Source organism: Oncorhynchus mykiss, chromosome 22, assembly GCF_013265735.2.
Source record: "Oncorhynchus mykiss isolate Arlee chromosome 22, USDA_OmykA_1.1, whole genome shotgun sequence".
In the NCBI taxonomy this organism is placed as follows: domain Eukaryota; kingdom Metazoa; phylum Chordata; class Actinopteri; order Salmoniformes; family Salmonidae; genus Oncorhynchus; species Oncorhynchus mykiss.
In genome coordinates this window covers 24988323-25008641 of record NC_048586.1, presented here as the reverse complement: position 1 = coordinate 25008641, position 20319 = coordinate 24988323, and the positions used below count along the sequence as shown (strand labels likewise).

General features: G+C 41.7%; 1 protein-coding gene across 1 annotated transcript in view; it reads right to left on the bottom strand.

Annotated features, from left to right (window-relative positions):
• Positions 1–248: 248 nt before the first annotated feature.
• LOC110501609 (transmembrane protein FAM155A-like) overlaps positions 249–20319 on the bottom strand; it is a 159880-nt gene continuing 139809 nt past the window's right edge. The window contains exons 2-3 of the mRNA XM_021579293.2: positions 7659–7830; positions 249–3393 (exon numbers count right to left, since the gene is read on the bottom strand). Of these exons, the coding sequence (XP_021434968.1) occupies positions 3077–3393; positions 7659–7830 (489 nt within the window). The 3' untranslated portion in view covers positions 249–3076. The remainder of the gene's footprint in view (positions 3394–7658; positions 7831–20319) is intronic.

The following is a 20319-nucleotide window of genomic DNA, read 5'->3' as shown; positions in this document are numbered from 1 at the left end:
AAACAGGAATGATGGGATGATGGAACCAGAGAGGAAATAAGAATGATGGGATGATGGAACCAGAGAGGAGACAGGAATGATGGGATGATGGAACCAGAGAGGAGACAGGAATTATGGGATGATGTAACCAGAGAGGAGACAGGAATGATGGGATGATGGAACCAGAGAGGAAATAAGAATGATGGGATGATGGAACCAGAGAGAAGACAGGAATGATGGGATGATGGAACCAGAGAGGAGACAGGAATTATGGGATGATGGAACCAGAGAGGAGACAGGAATGATGGGATGATGGAACCAGAGAGGAAATAAGAATGATGGGATGATGGAACCAGAGAGGAAATAAGAATGATGGGATGATGGAACCAGAGAGGATACAGGAATGATGGGATGATGGAACCAGAGAAGAAACAGGAATGATGGGATGATGGAACCAGAGAGGAAATAAGAATGATAGGATGATGGAACCAGAGAGGAAATAAGAATGATGGGATGATGGAACCAGAGAGGAAATAAGAATGATGGGATGATGGAACCAGAGAGGAAATAAGAGTAATGGGATGAAGGAACCAGAGAGGAGACAGGAATGATGGGATGATGGAACCAGAGAAGAAACAGGAATGATGGGATGAAGGAACCAGAGAGGAAATAAGAATGATGGGATGATGGAACCAGAGAGGAAATAAGAATGATGGGATGATGGAACCAGAGAAGAAACAGGAATGATGGGATGATGGAACCAGAGAAGAAACAGGAATGATGGAACCAGAGAAGAAACAGGAATGATGGGATGATGGAACCAGAGAGGAGACAGGAATGATGGGATGATGGAACCAGAGAGGAGACAGGAATGGTGGGATGAAGGAACCAGAGAGGAGACAGGAACGATGGGATGAAGGAACCAGAGAGGAGACAGGAATGATGGGATGATGGAACCAGAGAGGAGACAGGAATGATGGGATGATGGGTTCAAATGAACAGATCCTGCATTCACAACCTATCGGAGTAATCTAAACTTCCAAATCCTAATTACAACCTTGCAACTCAGGTATCATCTCTGGACCCCAAATGCTCTGACATGCTGAACTGACATCACCTAAGGAAAATACTTTGATGACAGCATTTTCGGCAGTTAAATGCAACAACAAAACATTATTTATCAAAAACAATCAATATGATGGTTTTTGAACATTATAATTTGTTTTTGAGCATGAAAGTATGTTTACGGTTGAAATTGTTAGTTTGACGTTAGCCTGTTGGTGTTCTCAACGAGTTCAAAGCATGTGAATGCACACAACTCCATTGCTCTACAGGTTGCATTTCCCAACACTCCGAGGGTCGTGAATGCAGCATGACTATGAGTGAGACAACAAGTAAACAGACAGATCTCACAATGGAGAATGCAACAATGAATGAGAAGAGAACCAGTTTTCTATTTGTTTCTCAATTTGTGGGACCTGTAGTTGACTAGTAGAATCTGACAAGCCGGACCTAGCAATAGGAGGCTAACATATATATTCAACAGACATGAAAGTGGAGAATTCTGCATTCAGCATACATTTGTTAGGCCTAAAATACCTGGCACCACTATCTATCAGTTCAGTTAATCAGCTAGAAAACAAAGGGACAAGAAATGATTAAAACAGCCCTTAAATATTGCCTTTTCTTCCAGCTCACACTAACCATAATGCTAACAGTAATGTTAACATAATGCCATTGAGCTTCTCAGCCTTACTGTGCCGCCCAACGTTTCTCCTCAAACATACTACATACTGGGTCCTACACCTGCCCGCTCTCTATAGCAACACATTAAACACCTTTTAAGCAAATGCATACCTTTGAAGGTATACCCCTAAGCATGCAGTGTGAACTGAGATACCTGAAGCCATACCTCAAGCACATTTTTGTCTGTGTTTGTATATAGAAATAAGCCCTTTACACAATGTGAGATAAGTAACATTAGTTGAAGAAAGCAGAGGACATGCTACCTTACTGGTGGTGTTTTGGGGGTGCAGTAGTGTTCTCTACCACAGAGGGGGGCTAAGGCTATGTAAAGCAAACCAACAAGGCTGTGAATTTCACATCATTAAGAGAGCCTCCACATGCAAGTACAGAATAGAGGTAAGACATTTTGATTAGACAAACAATAGACCTTCTATGTGTGGAGTGCTGGGCTGAGAAGACACAGAGCATGGACAGAGTGTGTGGTAGGGACAGAGAAAGGCTAGTAGGATACTTCTATATCAAGGGGTTGTCTTCTATATTGAGAAGCATTACAATTGTATCACTGGCCAGTAGTGTAGTCTGGGTGTACGTTCATTTTTACCAAGGATAATTTGTTTACATTGTAGCAGATGCTCTTATCCAAAGCAATTTACAGTAGTAAGTGCATACATTTTCATACTGGTCCCCCGTGGGAGTCAAACCCACAATCATGGCGGTGTAAACACCATTCTCTACCAATTTAGCCACACAGAACCATGAGAGCAAACTACTACTCTAACATTTTAGTGTCCTTTCCTACATCTAAAGCCGCTTTAGGAATGGGAACCCAAATGAGTGAAGACTTCAGAGTAGACATCCACACACAATCACACACACACAAATACGCAGACACTCACAACTTTGCTTTTTGATGTTATCTATCCTATATCAATGAGACATTTCCTTCCTGCACTAGAGACCCATAAAGGAACAACATAAAGGATAGACATTCTAAGTGGACAGTGAGTGTTATCCGGTAGTCAGCCAGTGCAACAGAAAGCCAGAACAGGGAAACAGTGTAAAAAAGCGCAGCGAGAGAAACTCAGCAGTGAGGAGGCCTTCCTACTCAACAAAGGCTGCTGCATTGTTCCATGTTCCCGACACTGTCATGTTTTCGTCTCTTTGTTTGTAAGTCTGTTTGCTTTGATTGATTTGCATGTCTTCCATTTATAAGTAGTCCAACACCTCTGCAAAGACTCAATTACCCAGAAAGCACAGCGGCTGCAGACGTCTAGCCAACAGCACATAGCATTCTCGACCGAGGCGGAGATGTTTCATATTGTCGTGATAACCTATATCATCGGCCATCCCATCACTCCTCGTTGGCGGGGGAGCTCTCCTCCAGAGGGGCGAGTGAGGCAGGGAGGCCCAGCCCTGTTGCATTGTGGGATGCGGTTAAGGAGGCGACAGTGTGCAGGAGGACAAGGACTAGCAGGCAGAGTTTGAGCCGGCTGTTGCACACTCTGCACACGGCCGAGGAACTGAGAGAGGTACGGTGGTGACAGGATGGGTGAGTTCTTTTGAGGGTCCCCCGGGAATGGTTGTTGTCATCTTCTGTCTGGAAGTCCCACCGAACATCACAGCACTCCGTGTCTGCATCCACGCCCCCATGGTACTCCTCCAACAGCCCTGCAGAGGAGGGACACATATTCACATGAACAATAAAGCCCGAGGTGGTGTGGTATATGGCCAATATACCAAGGCTAAGGGCTGTTTCTATGCATATCGTATCACGGAGTGCCTAGACATAGCCTTTAGCAGTGGTAAATTGGCCATTGCTATTTTAAACTGGTTAACAACATAATTCAAGCAGTAAAAATATATATTTTTGTTGTTGTTATTTTGACACTCCTTCTCAATATAAAATATAACATGGATGTAAAAAATATCCTAATCACTCCAACATCTTGTTTCCACCATTACTTACAAGCATCCGATCACCTCAAATCAAGAAGGGTCTAGTGGTATAGGCTATAGGTTCCTTTTGGATTGAGCAACGGATTGTCTTCTGTACAACAACAACTGTTGCTCCCTCCATGCCGGCTGTGAGTGTCTCTGTGTGTCAGTGAGCGGTCTGCATACTAATGTGAGTGGGTGAACTTGTGAGGAGGGCTAAGTCGTCTCCCACTCTGGACTGTTTGACATCGAAGAGCTTAAGCCTGATGAGAGGCTCCACATAATTAAAGACTTAATAACGGTTGCAGCTCTGATCTGACAGGCCACACTTTCATGGGTGCACACACATGGGGCACACACAGGCACGCACAAACACACACACACACACACATACACACACGCAAACAAATTGGATATATTCAGCATCAAGGACTGCACCAACTCAGCACAAAACAAAATGCATACACTTCAGAAGGCAGGAAAAGGGCATGACATTATTCTCTTTTTGACACATAAATCAACATGGATTACTAGAGCTGACCTCTAACTGGCCCAAAAGGGGAAGAAAAAAAAAATTCTCCATGTGGTCTATGCCATGCGTAAACTCCTGTCTGGTGGTGTTGTTGACATTGGCTGGCTGCTGACCGCCAGGTGGTGACATACAGTAAACTCACACCATTGTCACTCTTCTCATGGACAGCTGGGGATGCATTCAATAGCTTTGAGGTGGAAGCCATCATTCTAATGCAGACCTTAAAGGGGAAGTAGCCTCTAGACACAATCATTTGTGCTATACGGCATATCTCACACCACAGGAAACGCATGTTGCCATTTTAGTTCCATGAGCTAGTTGTAACAGATCAGTGATGTGGTTGTACTCCATGTTTAACTTCTTATGGCTGTGGGCAGTATTGAGTAGCTTGGATAAATAAGGTTCCCAGAGTAAACTGCCTGCTACTCAGGCCCAGTTGCTAATATATGCATATTATTAGTATATTAGGATAGAAAACACTCTGAAGTTTCTAAAACTGTTTGAATGATGTCTGTGAGTATAACATAACTCATGTGGCAGGCAAAAAACCTGAGACAAAATCCAACCACGAAGTGGGAAATCTGAGGTTTGTAGTTTTTCAACTCTTTGTCTATCGAATATACAGTGTCTATGGGGTCAAACTGCACTTCCCAAGGCTTCCACTAGATGTCAACAGTCTTTAGAACCGTGTTTGATGCTTCTACTTTGAAAGAGGGGGGAATGAGAGGGGATTGAGTCAGAGGTCTGGCAGAGTGGCATGAGCTGACATGAGCTGAGTGGCATGAGCTGTTCACGTGAGAGTTAGCTTGAGTTCCATTGCATTTCTGAAGACAAAGGAATTCTCCGGTTGGAACATTATTGAAGATTTATGATAAAAGCATCCTAAAGATTGATTCTATACTTTGTTTGACATGTTTCTACAGACTGAAATGGAACTTTCTGACTTTTTGTCTGCTCGAGCGTCATGAATTTGGATTACTGGGCTAAACACGCAAACAAAAAGGAGGTATTTGGACATAAATGATGGACTTTATCGAACAAATCAAACATTTATTGTGGAACTGGGATTCCTGGGAGTGCATTCTGATGAAGATCATCAAAGGTAAGTGAATATTTATAATGTTATTTCTGACTTCTCTTGACTCCACAACATGGCGGATATCTGTATGGCTTGATTTGTTGTCTGAGCGCTGTACTCAGATTATTGCATGGTGTGCTTTTTTGGTAAAGCTTTTTTCAAATCTGACACAGCGGTTACATTAAGGAAAAGTGTCTATATAATTCCATGCATAATAGTTGTATCTTTTATCAATGTTTACCGGATCACCGGATGTTTTGGAACTACTAAACAACGCGCCAATGTAAAGTCAGATTTTTGTATATACAGTGGGGCAAAAAAAAGTATTTAGTCAGCCACCAATTGTGCATGTTCTCCCACTTAAAAAGATGAGAGAGGCCTGTAATTGTCATCATAGGTACACTTCAACTATGACAGACAAAATGAGAAAAAAAATCCAGAAAATCACATTGTAGGTTTTTTAATGAATTTATTTGCAAATTATGGTGGAAAATAAGTATTTGGTTAATAACAAAAGTTTATCTCAATACTTTGTTATATACCCTTGTTGGCAATGACAGAGGTCAAATGTTTTCTGTAAGTCTTCACAAGGTTTTCACACACTGTTGCTGGTATTTTGGCCCATTCCTCCATGCATATCTCCTCTAGAGTAGTGATGTTCTGGGGCTGTTGCTGGGCAACACGGACTTTCAACTCCCTCCAAATATATTCTATGGGGTTGAGATCTGGAGACTGGCTAGGCCACTCCAGGTCCTTGAAATGCTTCTTACGAAGCCACTCCTTTGTTGCCCGGGTGGTGTGTTTGGGATCATTGTCATGCTGAAAGACCCAGCCACGTTTCATCTTCAATGCCCTTTCTGATGGAAGGAGGTTTTCACTCAAAATCTCACGATACATGGCCCCATTCATTCTTTCCTTTACACGGGTCAGTCGTCCTGGTCCCTTTGAAGAAAAACAGCCCCAAAGCATGATGTTTCCACCTCCATGCTTCACAGTAGGTATGGTATTCTTTGGATGCAACTCAGCATTTTTTGTCCTCCAAACACGACGAGTTGAGTTTTTACCAAAAAGTTATATTTTGGTTTCATCTGACCATATGACATTCTCCCAATCTTCTTCTGGATCATCCAAATGCTCTCTAGCAAACTTCATACGGGCCTGGACATGTACTGGCTTAAGCAGGGGGACACGTCTGGCACTGCAGGATTTGAGTCCCTGGCGGCGTAGTGTGTTACTGATGGTAGGCTTTGTTACTTTGGTCCCAGCTCTCTGCAGGTCATTCACTAGGTCCCCCCGTGTGGTTCTGGGATTTCTGCTCACCGTTCTTGTGATCATTTTGACCCCACAGGGTGAGATCTTGCGTGGAGCCCCAGATCGAGGGAGATTATCAGTGGTCTTGTATGTCTTCCATTTCCTAATAATTGCTCCCACAGTTGATTTCTTCAAACCAAGCTGCTTACCTATTGCAGATTCAGTCTTCCCAGCCTGGTGCAGGTCTACAATTTTGTTTCTGGTGTCCTTTGACAGCTCTTTGGTCTTGGCCATAGTGGAGTTTGGAGTGTGACTGTTTGAGGTTGTGGACAGGTGTCTTTTATACTGATAACAAGTTCAAACAGGTGCCATTAAGACAGGTAATGAGTGGAGGACAGAGGAGCCTCTTAAAGAAAAAGTTACAGGTCTGTGAGAGCCAGAAATCGTGCTTGTTTGTAGGTGACCAAATACTTATTTTCCACCATAATTTGCAAACAAATTAATTAAAAATCCTACAATGTGATTTTCTGGATTTTTTTTCTCATTTTGTCTGTCATAGTTGAAGTATACCTATGATGAAAATTACAGGCCTCTCTCATCTTTGTAAGTGGGAGAACTTGCACAATTGGTGGCTAACAAAATACTTTTTTGCCCCACTGTAAATATGAACTTTATTGAACAAAACATACACGTATTGTGTAACATGAAGTCCTATGAGTGTCATATGATGAAGATCATCAAAGGTTAGTGATTCATTTTATCTCTATTTCTGCTTTTTGTGACTCCTCTCTTTGGCTGTAAAAATGGCTGTTTTTCTGTGACTAGGTGCAGACCTAACATAATCGTTTGGTGTGCTTTCGTTGTAAAGCCTTTTTTGAAATCGGACACTGTGGTGGGATAAACAACAAGTTTATCTTTAAAATGGTGTAAAATACTTCTATGTTTGAGGAATTTAAATTATGAGATTTCTGTTGTTTTGAATTTGGTGCCCTGCACTTTCACTGGCTGTTGTTGTCATATCGATCCTGTTTGCAGGATTCAAGCCTTAAGACTTTTTAACTGAGAGTATTCTCCAATATCTTCATATTATTTCCCTGTGCATATAACCTGTCTATCATACAGTATAACAGGCTGTACCTGTGCATATAAAACTGGGGCTTCCTCCGTGGATGAGATCGTCGTTGTCAGGAAGGATGAAGGGACACCTCTGCTGCACCTCCAGACAGTACTGGCCACACGGGATCCTCTTACTGCAGTGCATCTGTGTGGTCTGGAAGTACTGTGAGCACAGCCAGGGCTTATATACCATCTAGGGATTCAGAGAGGGATGGGATGGAGAAGGTGGAGGGAGAGAGCATATTGATGGGTTAAAATTGGGTTGCCATTGATGGCGCACACACACACACACACACACACACACACACACACACACACAGTAATGTATGGATACACACACAAACGCACGCTCACGCACACACACACACCATCCTTGACCTCTATTGCAATTGATTTACTTGAATTGATCAGACTTCCTGGTATCCAGCTTCCAATTAACAAGGGTGTTGGTGGGAGAGGTCCTCTCAGTACAGTATGCCACAGGCCTATCTTGTATTCTATAAGCCGTCCTATTCTCTCTCACATATTCCTCAGTGTTACTGTACATATTGTCTCTCACATATTCCATATTGTCTTAAATGTATTCCATACATACAGTACGAGCCAAAAGTTTGGACACACCTGCTCATTCCAGGATTTGTCTTTATTTTGACTATTTTCTACATTGTAGAATAATAGTGAAGACATCAAAACTATGAAATAACATATATGGAATCATGTAGTAAACAAATCAAATGTTAAACAAATCAAAATATAATTTAATATTATAAGTAGCCCCCCGTTGCCTTGACGACAACTTCGCACACTCTTGGCATTCTCTCAACCATCTTCATGACCTGTAATGCATTTCAATTAACAGGTGTGCCTTGGTAAAAGTCAATTTGTGGAATTTCTTTCCTTAATGCATTTGAGCCAACCAGTTGTGTTGAGACAAGCTAGGGGTGATATACAGAGATAGCCCTATTTGATTAAAAAAAAACAAGTCTATATTATGGCAAGAACAGCTCAAATAAGCAAATAGAAACGACAGTCCATCATTACTTTAAGACATAAAGGTCAGTCAATTCTGAAAATATCAAGAACTTAGTTTCTTCAAGTGCAGTCGTAAAAACCATCAAGCTCTATGATGAAACTGGCTCTCATGAGGACCGATGTAACGTACTGGGTGTAGTGGTTGAGAAGTCAGGCGCAGGAAGCAGAGAGTTCAGGGTAGTGCTATATTTAAATGCACAAAACGGCGAACATAAGCCAACCCCACGAAAACACAGGGCGCACAACAAAACAAATGCCCCGAACATGGGGACTTAAACTGTCCAGAAAAACCCAAGAAATGGGAAACACGTAACCCACAGACAAGCACACAAGTTACACAAATAAATGCTTTACAGAGTTCAATTAACAGACACATCACAACATCAACTGTTCAGAGGACTACGTGGATCAGGCCTTAATGGTTGAATTGCTGCAAAGAAACCACTACTAAAGGACATCAATAATATGAAGAGACTTGCTTGGGCCAAGAAACACGAGCAATGGACATTAGACTGGTGGAAATCTGTCCTTTGGTCCAAACTGCCGTGTCTTTGTTAGACTCAGAGTAGGTGAACGGAGGATCTCTGCATGTGTGGTTCCCACCGTGAAGCATGGAGGAGAAGGTTTTATGGTGTGGGGGTGTTTTACTGGTGACACTGTCCGTGATTTATTTAGAATTCAAGGCACACCTAACCATCATGGCTACCACAGCATTCTGCAGCGATACACCATCCCATCTGGTTTGGGCTTAGTGGGACTATGATTTGTTTTTCAACAGGACAATGACCCAACACACCTCCAGGCTGTGTGAGGGCTATTTGACCAAGAAGGAGAGTGATGGAGTGCTGCATCAGATGTCCTGGCCTCCACAATCACTAGACCTCAACCCAGTTGAGATGGTTTGGGATGAGTTGAACTGCAGATTGAAGGAAAAGCAGCCAAAAGGGCTGTTGGAAAATAATTACTTGTGAAGCTGGTTGAGAGAATTTCAAGAGTGTGCAAAGCTGTCATCAAGGCAAAGGGTGGCTACTCTAAAATCTAAAATCTATTTAGATTTGTTTAACACTTTTTTGGTTACTACATGATTCCAAATGTGTTATTTCATAGTTTTGATGTCTTCACTATTATTCTACAATGTAGAAAATAGTAAAAATAAAGAAAAACCCTTGAATGAGTAGGTGTCTCCAAACCTTTGAATGGTACTGTACACCTACTGTACCGACGCAACCCTTCATACAGTTCACAATGTATTCCATTGACCTATTGTCTCAGACATATTCCAGAGGCCTTCCTATTCTCGCACACATATTTCCTAGGTATATTCCCTGGGCTCCTCGTCTCAACAGATTTACGATAAGCCCGCTGTCGCTATATGGTGTATTGTGGAGCTGACACCTGTTAGCGAGTGTGTCTCCTAGTTCTCCACGCCGCTCCCGGTCCCCATGCGGCTACGGTAATTAGCCGGTGGTTCCGGTGAATCACTCAAAGCTTGTTTGGGGAAGTGGGGAGCGCTAGGCACGTTAGTGCCCGCCGCGGGCTAACCGTCACGGCTCAACACACTGCACCCAATCATAGATCTTGTCAATCCCCTCCGCAGATGAGATAGTTATGCTGTGTGTGTGTGTGTGTGTGTGCGTGCATGCATGTGCGTGTGTGTGTATAAGGCTCTTGCTCAAATGATGTGACTCTCAATGTGCTCTTCATTAGATAAATCTTTGAGCGGCATTTGATGATGAACAGTAAGCCAGGCATTAGCACGTAAAAAAAGGTGAATCTATTATTTCCTCAGTCACAAACACAGGAAGCTTATGCTTTCAGCACCATGGACAGCTCTGTAAATAACTATAGTGAACATAAATACTGTATAAATGCAACATGTAATAATTTCAAAGATTTTACTGAGTTACAGTTTATACACTGGACAATTCTTGATACACCATGGAAATGGTTGAGCGTGAAAAACCCAGCAGCGTTGCAGTTCTTGACACAAACCAGTGCGCCTGGCAGCGACTACCATACCCTGTTCAAAGGCTCTTCAATTGTCACCCACCGAATGGCACACATACACAATTAATTTCTCAGTTGGTTCAAGGCTTAAAAATCCTTCTTTAACCTGTCTCCTCCCCTTCAGCTACACTGATTGAAGTGGATTTAACAAGTGACATCAATAAGGGATCATAGCTTTCACCTGGATTCACCTGGTCAGTCTATGTCATGGAAAGAGCAGGTGTTCTTAATGTTGTATATACTCAGTGTATAAGGAAATCAGTCAATTGAAATTAATTCATTAGGCACTTATCTGTAGATTTCACATGACTGGGAATACAGATATGCATGTGTTGGTCACAGATACCTCAACAAGCTAGGGACGTGGATCAGAAAACCAGTCAGTATCTGGTGTGACCACCATTTGCCTCATCGAAAGTGAGCATTTGCCCATTAAAGTCGGTTACGACGCCAAAGTGCAGTCAGGTCAAGACCCTGGTGAGGACGATGAGCATGCAGATGAGCTTCCCTGAGACGGGTTCTGCAAGTTTGTGCAGACCATTTTTGGTTGTGTAAACCCACAGTTTCATCAACTGTCTGGGTGACTGGTCTCAGATCATCCTGCAGGTGAAGAAGCCAGATGTGGAGGTCCTGGGCTGACGTGGTTACACGTGGTCTACGGTTGTGAGGCTGGTTAGACGTACTGACAAATTCTCTAAAACAATGTGGAGTGGAGTTTTATTTGTCTCCAGCACAAGGTGCACCTTTGTAATGATCATGCTGTTTAATCAACTTCTTTATATGCCGCACCTGTGGATGGATTATCTTGGCAAAGGAGCAATGCTAACTAACAGGGATGTAAACACATTTGAGAGAATAAGCTTTTTGTGTGTAGGGAACATTTCTGGGATCTTTTATTTCAGCTCATGAAACATGGGACCAACAATTTACATGTTGTGTTTATATTTTTGTTCAGTATAATAATAGAATTCCAGATGGATGTGAAATGAGAGTGAATTTAACAGAAAGACACATATTGCCCTTCACTCTGCGCTGGGCAGTGTGTGTATGTCACAGCAGTAAACACGATCACGTCATTAGGTTAATGTCACATTCTCATCCACACATTATCACAGCATTGTGTGTGTGTGTGTTTGTGTGTGAGTGACTGTGACCTTACGCATAGACCCCTGCAATGTCTATGCCTGAAAATAGGGTGGCGATAGGGGGACAAAGACTTTGACAAAGGCCTATGATTTCTCTCACTCAGCAGTATCTCATATTCCAAAGTCAAATCTGATCATGTCCCTACCCCCAGGGCTTAGTGGATAAAGAATCATGCAAGATAATCAATAACATCACACTCAGGGAGATTAACCCAACAACACGCCTCTGTGGAGATTTAACCCTCCTCCAACCAAAACTCTAAACACTCAGGATTTAGGCTAAATATATCCTTTAAAGTGAAGAAGAAAAGGCAGAGATTGGGTGAAACCTAAAGCATACCCTAAGGCCAGTATTAGAGCTATTAGCTAGCAACATGGTTCAGGTTTGCAGTGTTGTTGCTGCTGTGAGCACTGCAGATTACTGTAGTGCTGCAGCAGGGCTAGCCTTGCATGGGGCCGCAGTGCAATGTAGGGTCCACTATTTGTGCCTGCTTCTCTCTCTCTCTCTCTTTCTCACTCTCGCTACCTCGCTCTCTCTCTTTCGCTCCTTGTGGGAGGGGGGATGGGGTGAAAGGGGTCGGATGAATGGAGATACGTATAGAACACTGGAAACATTGGAAGAAGAAGAGAGCAATAACAAATAAACTGGTACCTATACTATAAACAGCCTCTACTTCAATCAACCCCACTTGCATGCTCAAGGTCAGCATTTTTTTTCCTGTCCTCACTTTCTTCTCATTTTTAGTCATACTCACCGTTTCATCTTTCTCAAACTTTTATTTTACTTTTCTCTTCTCTTCCCCTCATCCTGTCTCATCCATATGCGTTAGTGTCTCGTCTCCTTGGCGAGCTACAGTGTTATAGCTAAGCTGTCCTCCTGGATTGTATTATTCCATTATGATTAGCCTAATAAGGTTGTAATTGTCGGAGGGCCTTTCAGCGCCCTATAGTATTGGTTTTACAAGGCCTCGGGTGGCCTTGCATTGTCAGAGCTTTGTCTTTGATGTTTTATCTGTGCTCCTGCTCCCCTGTACGCAGGGCAAACTGCTGACTGAGGTAGGGCTAGAGGGAGGGAGGAAGTGCACGGGAACACACCGGATTACTGCAACCTTACACATAGAAATAAAATGAATAGAAAGGGTGTCTCCAAGTAAATAACGGCATAATGGGTGGACTTGCAGCCATTTTGCGTGTACCCATGCCTGGAAGTAAAAGCAGGAAGTGTATCTTTCAATCTGTGCTGTGATTTGTTGAGTCAACTCAACTGACATTACAAAAAATTAATTGCATTGCATTAGCCACATCAGTTAGCATCATTTGAATGAACATTATATATTACCATGGCAATCCATCATCACTTGCTAGAACATTCCAAAATACCATGGAAATTATTGCATCACAATACAAGGCAGCCTTTGCGAGTGTACCCATGAGTTTACCAGTCAAATTGCCAGGGTTAGAGGTTCCAAGCCTGTTCTATTCATTCTATTTCTAAGGTCTTACACTCCTCACGCACCCCACCACCACAGCTTACTGTAAAACATAGTAATTTACTGCTTCATTACATTCACTTTTCATTTATCTCCTCCCCTTTTTCTGCTATCCCTTTAATTTAAGCATCTACAGTACAGTAGTGTTGGAATAAACCCTCAATCATCTACAGGAGAGTAATTTGTAATAAACTCTCAATCATCTACAGTACAGTAATTTGGAGTAAACCCTCAATCATCTACAGTACAGTAATTTGGAGTAAACCATCAAGCATCTTCAGTTCAGTCTGCAGTACCCCAGGAATCCTCAGGTTTACACATTTTTGGTCCAGCCCAGCACTAGCACACCTGATGCAGCTACACAGTAAATTGGCCAAATGCACAGCAAATGACCTAGTATTGATTTTTCAGTGGTTTCGAATGGTTTCTGCAGCTGAAGCAAGAGAATCAGTTTTACTCTGTGGAGAGTAAATTGTTCCCATCAAAACCACGCCTATTATTACATTTTTCCAATCACGCTCTACCAAAATTAGATTTTTTTGGAGGGGATTGTTTTTAATATCTGTGTTTTTGGATGTACATTGATTGATTGATTATCTTATGCTACACAAAGATAAATAGCATAGATTTTTCTAAATGAATCCAATCAGTTACTTAGATTTATTCCAGATTTAATGTTCCTAACAGGTTGTGGGTGAATAAAATTCCAACTGACGGATGTCCTAACACTGGCTGGATTCCAATAGGAATTACTTATCGCTTTGCAAGCCAGCATAATATAACTTTCAGGCCTGATGTGGTCTGTAAACCAGTAGGTTCCCAGCACCACTGGGTTGGGGTAAGACATGGCTATCAAAGTAAGGCTTTATGATATATGTACTATATATGTACTACAGTTTAATTGTAGTAACGTTCACCTACAGTAGGACCTCACTTAGTGACTAACAAATATAGTCATGTTCGGTAACTCTACAATTCACTAGAAAAGGCAAGGTACACTGGGCAATTGTGTTGGAGGCGTGGCTTAGTTAAGACCTGCCATTACATTTTTGGCCACCCGTGAGTGGAAGTGTTGTACCAGTTTAAGTGGTCAATTGTTCTGTTAAGTTAAGCTTGAGCATGTCTGGTGCCAGATATCAGGTCTTTTATAATGCTTACATAAGAGCACATGGCAATAAAGACTTGAAAATATTATTGCAATGTCCTGAACAGTGATTCAGAAAAGTAATGTTTCTCTCATGGCTAACTACAGCTCTTTGAAACACTTATGTCAATCAACTTGGATGCAGTGTTGAAGTAAAATCATCTCAAGCTAATTTGGTGATACATAAAGCAAATCAAACATTGAAATTGCATCTAATACTTAAATTGCATTGACAGACTGGTCCTTTGTGACAAAGCTCTAAAAAGAAAATCTGAAAAAAATGAGATTGTACTCCACCTACATTTTTCCTACTGATTTTATCAAACAAATGTCAATTACAACATGCTCTAGGTAACACTGACCAATTTGCTGTGTGGCAATTCAGAGGGAAAATATGAATAATGTCACTGTTGCAGTTCTTTATTCAAGATGTCTTCACACTGAGTGGCACCAGTAGAGTAGCTAGTATATAAACACGCACCTCTGAAAACACGCCTTCTCCGATGTTTGTTACGAGGCAGTACTTATGTTAATGAGGTAAGAGAATATCATGTTAACATTGGTGTATTAAAACTTCTTCGGAATCGCATTAGCTAACATAGGCTAATGCGATTAGCACAAGAACATTTACCAAGACATATACATATCTGATATTGTTTGGGGAGAGTGAACAGTTTTGAACATGAAAAGTTATTAATAAACAAATTTGACACGTGGGAAGTCTTGATACAACATTTTTAACAGAAATACAGTGATTCATTGGATCAGTCTAAAACCTTTCCCATACATTGCAAAAAATACAAAAGAACAGTTGTTTTTTTCTTTGTATTATCTTTTACCAGATCTATTGTGTTATATTCTCCTACATTCCTTTCACATTTCCACAGACTTAAATGTGTTTCCTTTCAAACGGTACCAAAAACATGATTTTGACTGACCTTTAACTCAACACTGAGTGACCTTGGTGTGATGATAAAAAAAAATAATATGAGGTTTTATTGCATAACACCATTGGTACAAACTATATACACTTCCTAGTGTTAAAAATACAATATAAGGTGTTATTGAATAACACTGACAAAGTGTAACAGTGTCAGTACTAGGCATAGTGTTAATTTAACACTCAAATGTGTGGACCGTATAGACACTGGCCCGGTGTTACATTTAACACTGTCATTGTTGATTTAAAACGATTGAAAACAAATGTTCTGTGTAGTGAAGGGCATGATGATAAGTTGACTAGTTGAATATGGTGTGCTACTGCTGAGTTGCAACAACATATGCAACCCTATTGATCCCAGAGGAACATATTGAGAAATACTAGACCAGAGAAAACAAAACTCTTTCTTATAGCGTACCATTTCTGAGGTGAGTTGAGCTGACTAGCAGTCGAGGCAATATGAAATGTAAAGGGTGAATAGTCAGATGGAGGTTACTCTACTGCAGGAGGAAGCATAGAAACAAGCTCTCTGAGCCCTAGCAGCAATGCCCCCTCAGAGCTCTAGTACAAGCTATGGGTGAGGGGTCGCATAGAAATGTCCAACCTCACGGATGGCTAAACACACCAACACGCACACTCCAATACACTCAAAGATAAAAACACTACTGTTCAAAAGTTTGGGGTCATTTAGAAATGTCCTTGTTATTGAAAGAATAGCACATTTTTTTGTCCGTTATAATAACATCAAATTGATCAGAAATACACTGTTAATGTTGTAAATGACTATTTTAGCTGGAAACGGCAGATATTTTAAATGGAATATCTACATAAGCGCACAGAGGCCCATTATCAGCAACCATCACTCCTGTGATCCAATGGCACATTGTCTTAGTTAATCCAAGTTTATCATTTTAAAAGGCTAATTGATAATTAGAAAACCCTTTTGAAACTATGTTAGCACAGCTGAAAACTGTTGTTCTGATTAAAGAAGCAATACAACTGGCCTTCTTTAGACTAGTTTAGTATATTTTTTGGTTCGACTACAGGCTCAAAATGGCAAGAAACAAAGAACTTTCTTCTGAAATTCGTCAGTCTAGTCTTGTTCTGAGAAATGAAGGCTATTCCATGCAAGAAATTGCCAAGAACCTGAAGTTCTTGTACCACGCTGTGTACTATTCACTTCACAGAAAAGCACAAACTGGCCCTAACCAGAATAGAAAGAGGAGTAGGAGGCCCCGGTGCTCAACTGAGCAAGAGGATAAGTACATTAGAGTGTCTAGTTTGAGAAACAAACAAGTCCTCAACTGGCAGCTTCATTAAATAGTACCCGCAAAACACCAGTCTCAACATCAACAGTGAAGAGGTGACTCCGGGATGTTGGCCTTCTAGGCAGAGTTGCAAAGAAAAATCCATATCTCAGACTGGCCAATAAAAATAAAATATTAAGATGTGCAAAAGAACACAGACAGAGGAACTCTGCCTAGAAGGCCAGCATCCCGAAGTTGCCTCTTCACTGTTGATGTTGAGCCCGGTGTTTTGCGGGTAATATTTAATAAAGCTGCCAGTTGAGGACTTGTGAGGAGTCTTTTTCTCAAACTAGACACTCTAATGTACTTGTCCTCTTGCTCAGTTGTGCTGAGCAATAGATATGGTAAAATATAGTTTGAACGGTAGTGTACATACAAACACACACACACACGGACAACCAAGGACAAGGATACACTCAATGAAAGTAATCAAGCATGAATGTAAACAACCAGCAAAGACTGACGACATGTCTCTGCAAGCATTAACCTGATAGCCAATAGTTTTGCTCGTTAGATTATAAGTAAACAAACATTGCATTGAGTTTGCTGAGGCTAAATTGACCACAATCCCATTGTTCTTTTGGCATTATAAAATCACCTGACTCTACCAAATCAACTGACACTATCACATACACAAAGCAAGGTTAGACAAACCAATAACACAGTGTATGTATTGAGCAGCCTGCAATGAGCTAGCTTAGCCAGATGAGCTAGCTAGCTTAGTCAGAGAAGACTGGCTAACAGTCTAGCACATAGCCTGTCGACACAAGACACGTGTACAGTAAATGTAGCAGAACTAAAACTAATAATCTCAAGGAAAGGACCAGTGTATAGAGAATGAATGGGCAGATTAAGTCAAAGTGGTCAGCAAAGCCAATGTGAACACAATAGAGTAACAAAGGGGGTAGCTAGCTAGGCTGCAGGCAGGTATGCAGGCAGGCTGACTGAAACACAGAAGGAAACAACATTGATTGGAATGGAAGTGAGTCAGAGAGCCCTACAATATACACTGCCTGACTGGGACATATTCAATTACAGTCATGTTACATTTGAATGGGTATGACAACCTAGGAGGGCTATTTTTCAAATCTGAACTGAGAATAGATTCCCCTATTGGTTCTATTGGAACACAAAACCCTGAAGCACGCACACACATCCTCACCTCTTTTAATAAGAGCAGCTCATTTGTCAGTGTAAACCATGCTAATGTTATTACCGCACAGCAAGGGCCACATTATACAGAGTGGGTTTATTAAATACAAGAAACACACACACACAAACAAACATACACACACACACACACATCTGATGCTTTCAGTACCGCGGACAGAACTAGCTCAGCCCAAAACTGCATCACCAATGTATTACTGAACTATGCTGAACAAAAATATAAACGCAACATACAACAATTTCAAAGATTTTACTGAGTTACAGTTCACAGAAGGAAATCAATTTAAATAAATAAATGAGGCACTAATCTATGGATTTCTCATGACTGGGCAGGGACACAGCCATTGGTGGGACTGGGAGGGCATAAATCCATCCACTTGGCAGCCAGGTCCACCCACTGGGGAGCCAGGCCCAGTTAATCAGAATTCATTTTTAGCTACAAAAGGGCTGTATTACAGACGTAATACTCCTCAGCACCCCCCTCCCCGTCCTCAGACCATCCCGCGGGTGAAGAAGCCGGATGTGGAGGTCCTGGGCTGGCGTGGTTACACGTAGTCTGCAATTGTAAGACACATTTTAGAGTGGCCATTTATTGTCCCCAGCACATTGTGCATCTGTGTAATGATCATGCTTTTTAACCAGGTGAAATGCTCACTAACAGGGATGTAAACAAATTTGAGCACAACATTTTTCTGGGATCTTTTATTTCTGCTCATGAAACATTGGACCAACACTTTACATGTTGCGTTAAGATTTGAGTTCATTCAGGTGACTGTGACTTTATCAGACGTGCCCCTAAATGCTTCAGTGTGGTCAGTCCAGTCAGCGTCCATGTCAAGTCAGTGTGCTTGATAAAGCAACAAAGACCCACTGTAGACTCCAACACAGAGCATACGGTACACTAGCAATAGGCTCAGCCAGGTTTCTGTCAGTCACTCTGCCTATACTGGCTCACTGTACCATAGAGATCAATAGACATGAGCCTTTAGACTGACAAGATAAGAGAAAACCACCCTGTGATTCAGTCACACACACACAGAGGGAGAGAGAGAGAGAGAGAGAGAGAGAGAGAGAGAGAGAGAGAGAGAGGGAGAGAGATGAGACCAAGAGGAAGTGAACAGAAAAGAGGGTAGAGAATTCGACAGTATGGAGACTATAGTCTGCACATAACTGAACATACACGCAAACACACACAGACACGTATGCACAAACAACAATGGATTCTGTTTGATTAATCAAGGTTTTGTGATGTTATTCCTATATAGTGTTTTCATGCTGACACTAACAAAGATAATTAATTTGACAAAGATAATTATCAGGAAGAACCTACTGTGAGTAAGAGTGATGAATCAATATTCACCTCAGCGGTACAGGCAGCATCTAGCTTAACCACACTTTTCCAAAGTGTACTACCATCTGGGGGGGTAGTAAATCACTTGTCTATATAATTTAACAGCTTATTCACAAAACAACACTGGTTGAGCCCATGGCTTCAAGGATGGGGTGTGTGCTTGGGTGTGATGTGTGTGTGCTTGGGTGTGATGTGTGTGTGCTTGGGTGTGATGGGTGTGTGCTTGGGTGTGATGGGTGTGTGCTTGGGTGTGATGTGTGTGTGCTTGGGTGTGATGTGTAGGTGCTTGGGTGTGATGGGTGTGTGCTTGGGTGTGATGGGTGTGATGGGTGTGTGCTTGGGTGTGATGGGTGTGTGCTTGGGTGTGATGGGTGTGTGCTTGGGTGTGATGTGTGTGTGCTTGGGTGTGATGTGTGTGTGCCTGGGTGTGTGCTTGGGTGTTTGTTTGCCCTGCTTTCCCAGCAGGGTTCAATGCAAGTTTTGTATTCATGTGCTCATCTGCAAAAATCCCCATTGCAAGTAGCAGAGGAATATTGGACTAATAACACACACCCTACATTTCTGATTCCGTTTTACTAGGCCTGAAAGCAAACAAGACTAAAATACTACACAAAACATCATGATGAAAAAACTGAATGAATGAAAGATCTCTCTCTCTCTCTCTCTCTCACAAACACACAACAGGCCACAAATATTGCTGCTGTGATGGCACGCTGGTATTTCACCCAGTTTTTATCAAAATTGGGTTTGTTTATGAATACTTTGTGGATCTGTGTAATCTGAGGGAAATATGTGTCTCTAATATGGTCATACATTTGGAACGAGGTAAGGAAGTGCAGCTCAGTTTCCACCTCATTTTGTGGGCAGTGTGCACATAGCCTGTTTTCTCCTGAGAGCCAGGTCTGCTTAAGGCTATGCTCACTGAATCTGTACATAGTCAAAGCTTTCCTTAAGTTTGGGTCAGTCACAGTGGTCAAGTATTCTGCCACTATGTACTCTCTGTTCAGGGCCAAATAGCATTCTAGTTTGCTCTGTTTTTTTGTTAATTCTTTCCAATGTGTCAAGTAATTATATTTTTGTTTTCTCATAATTTGGT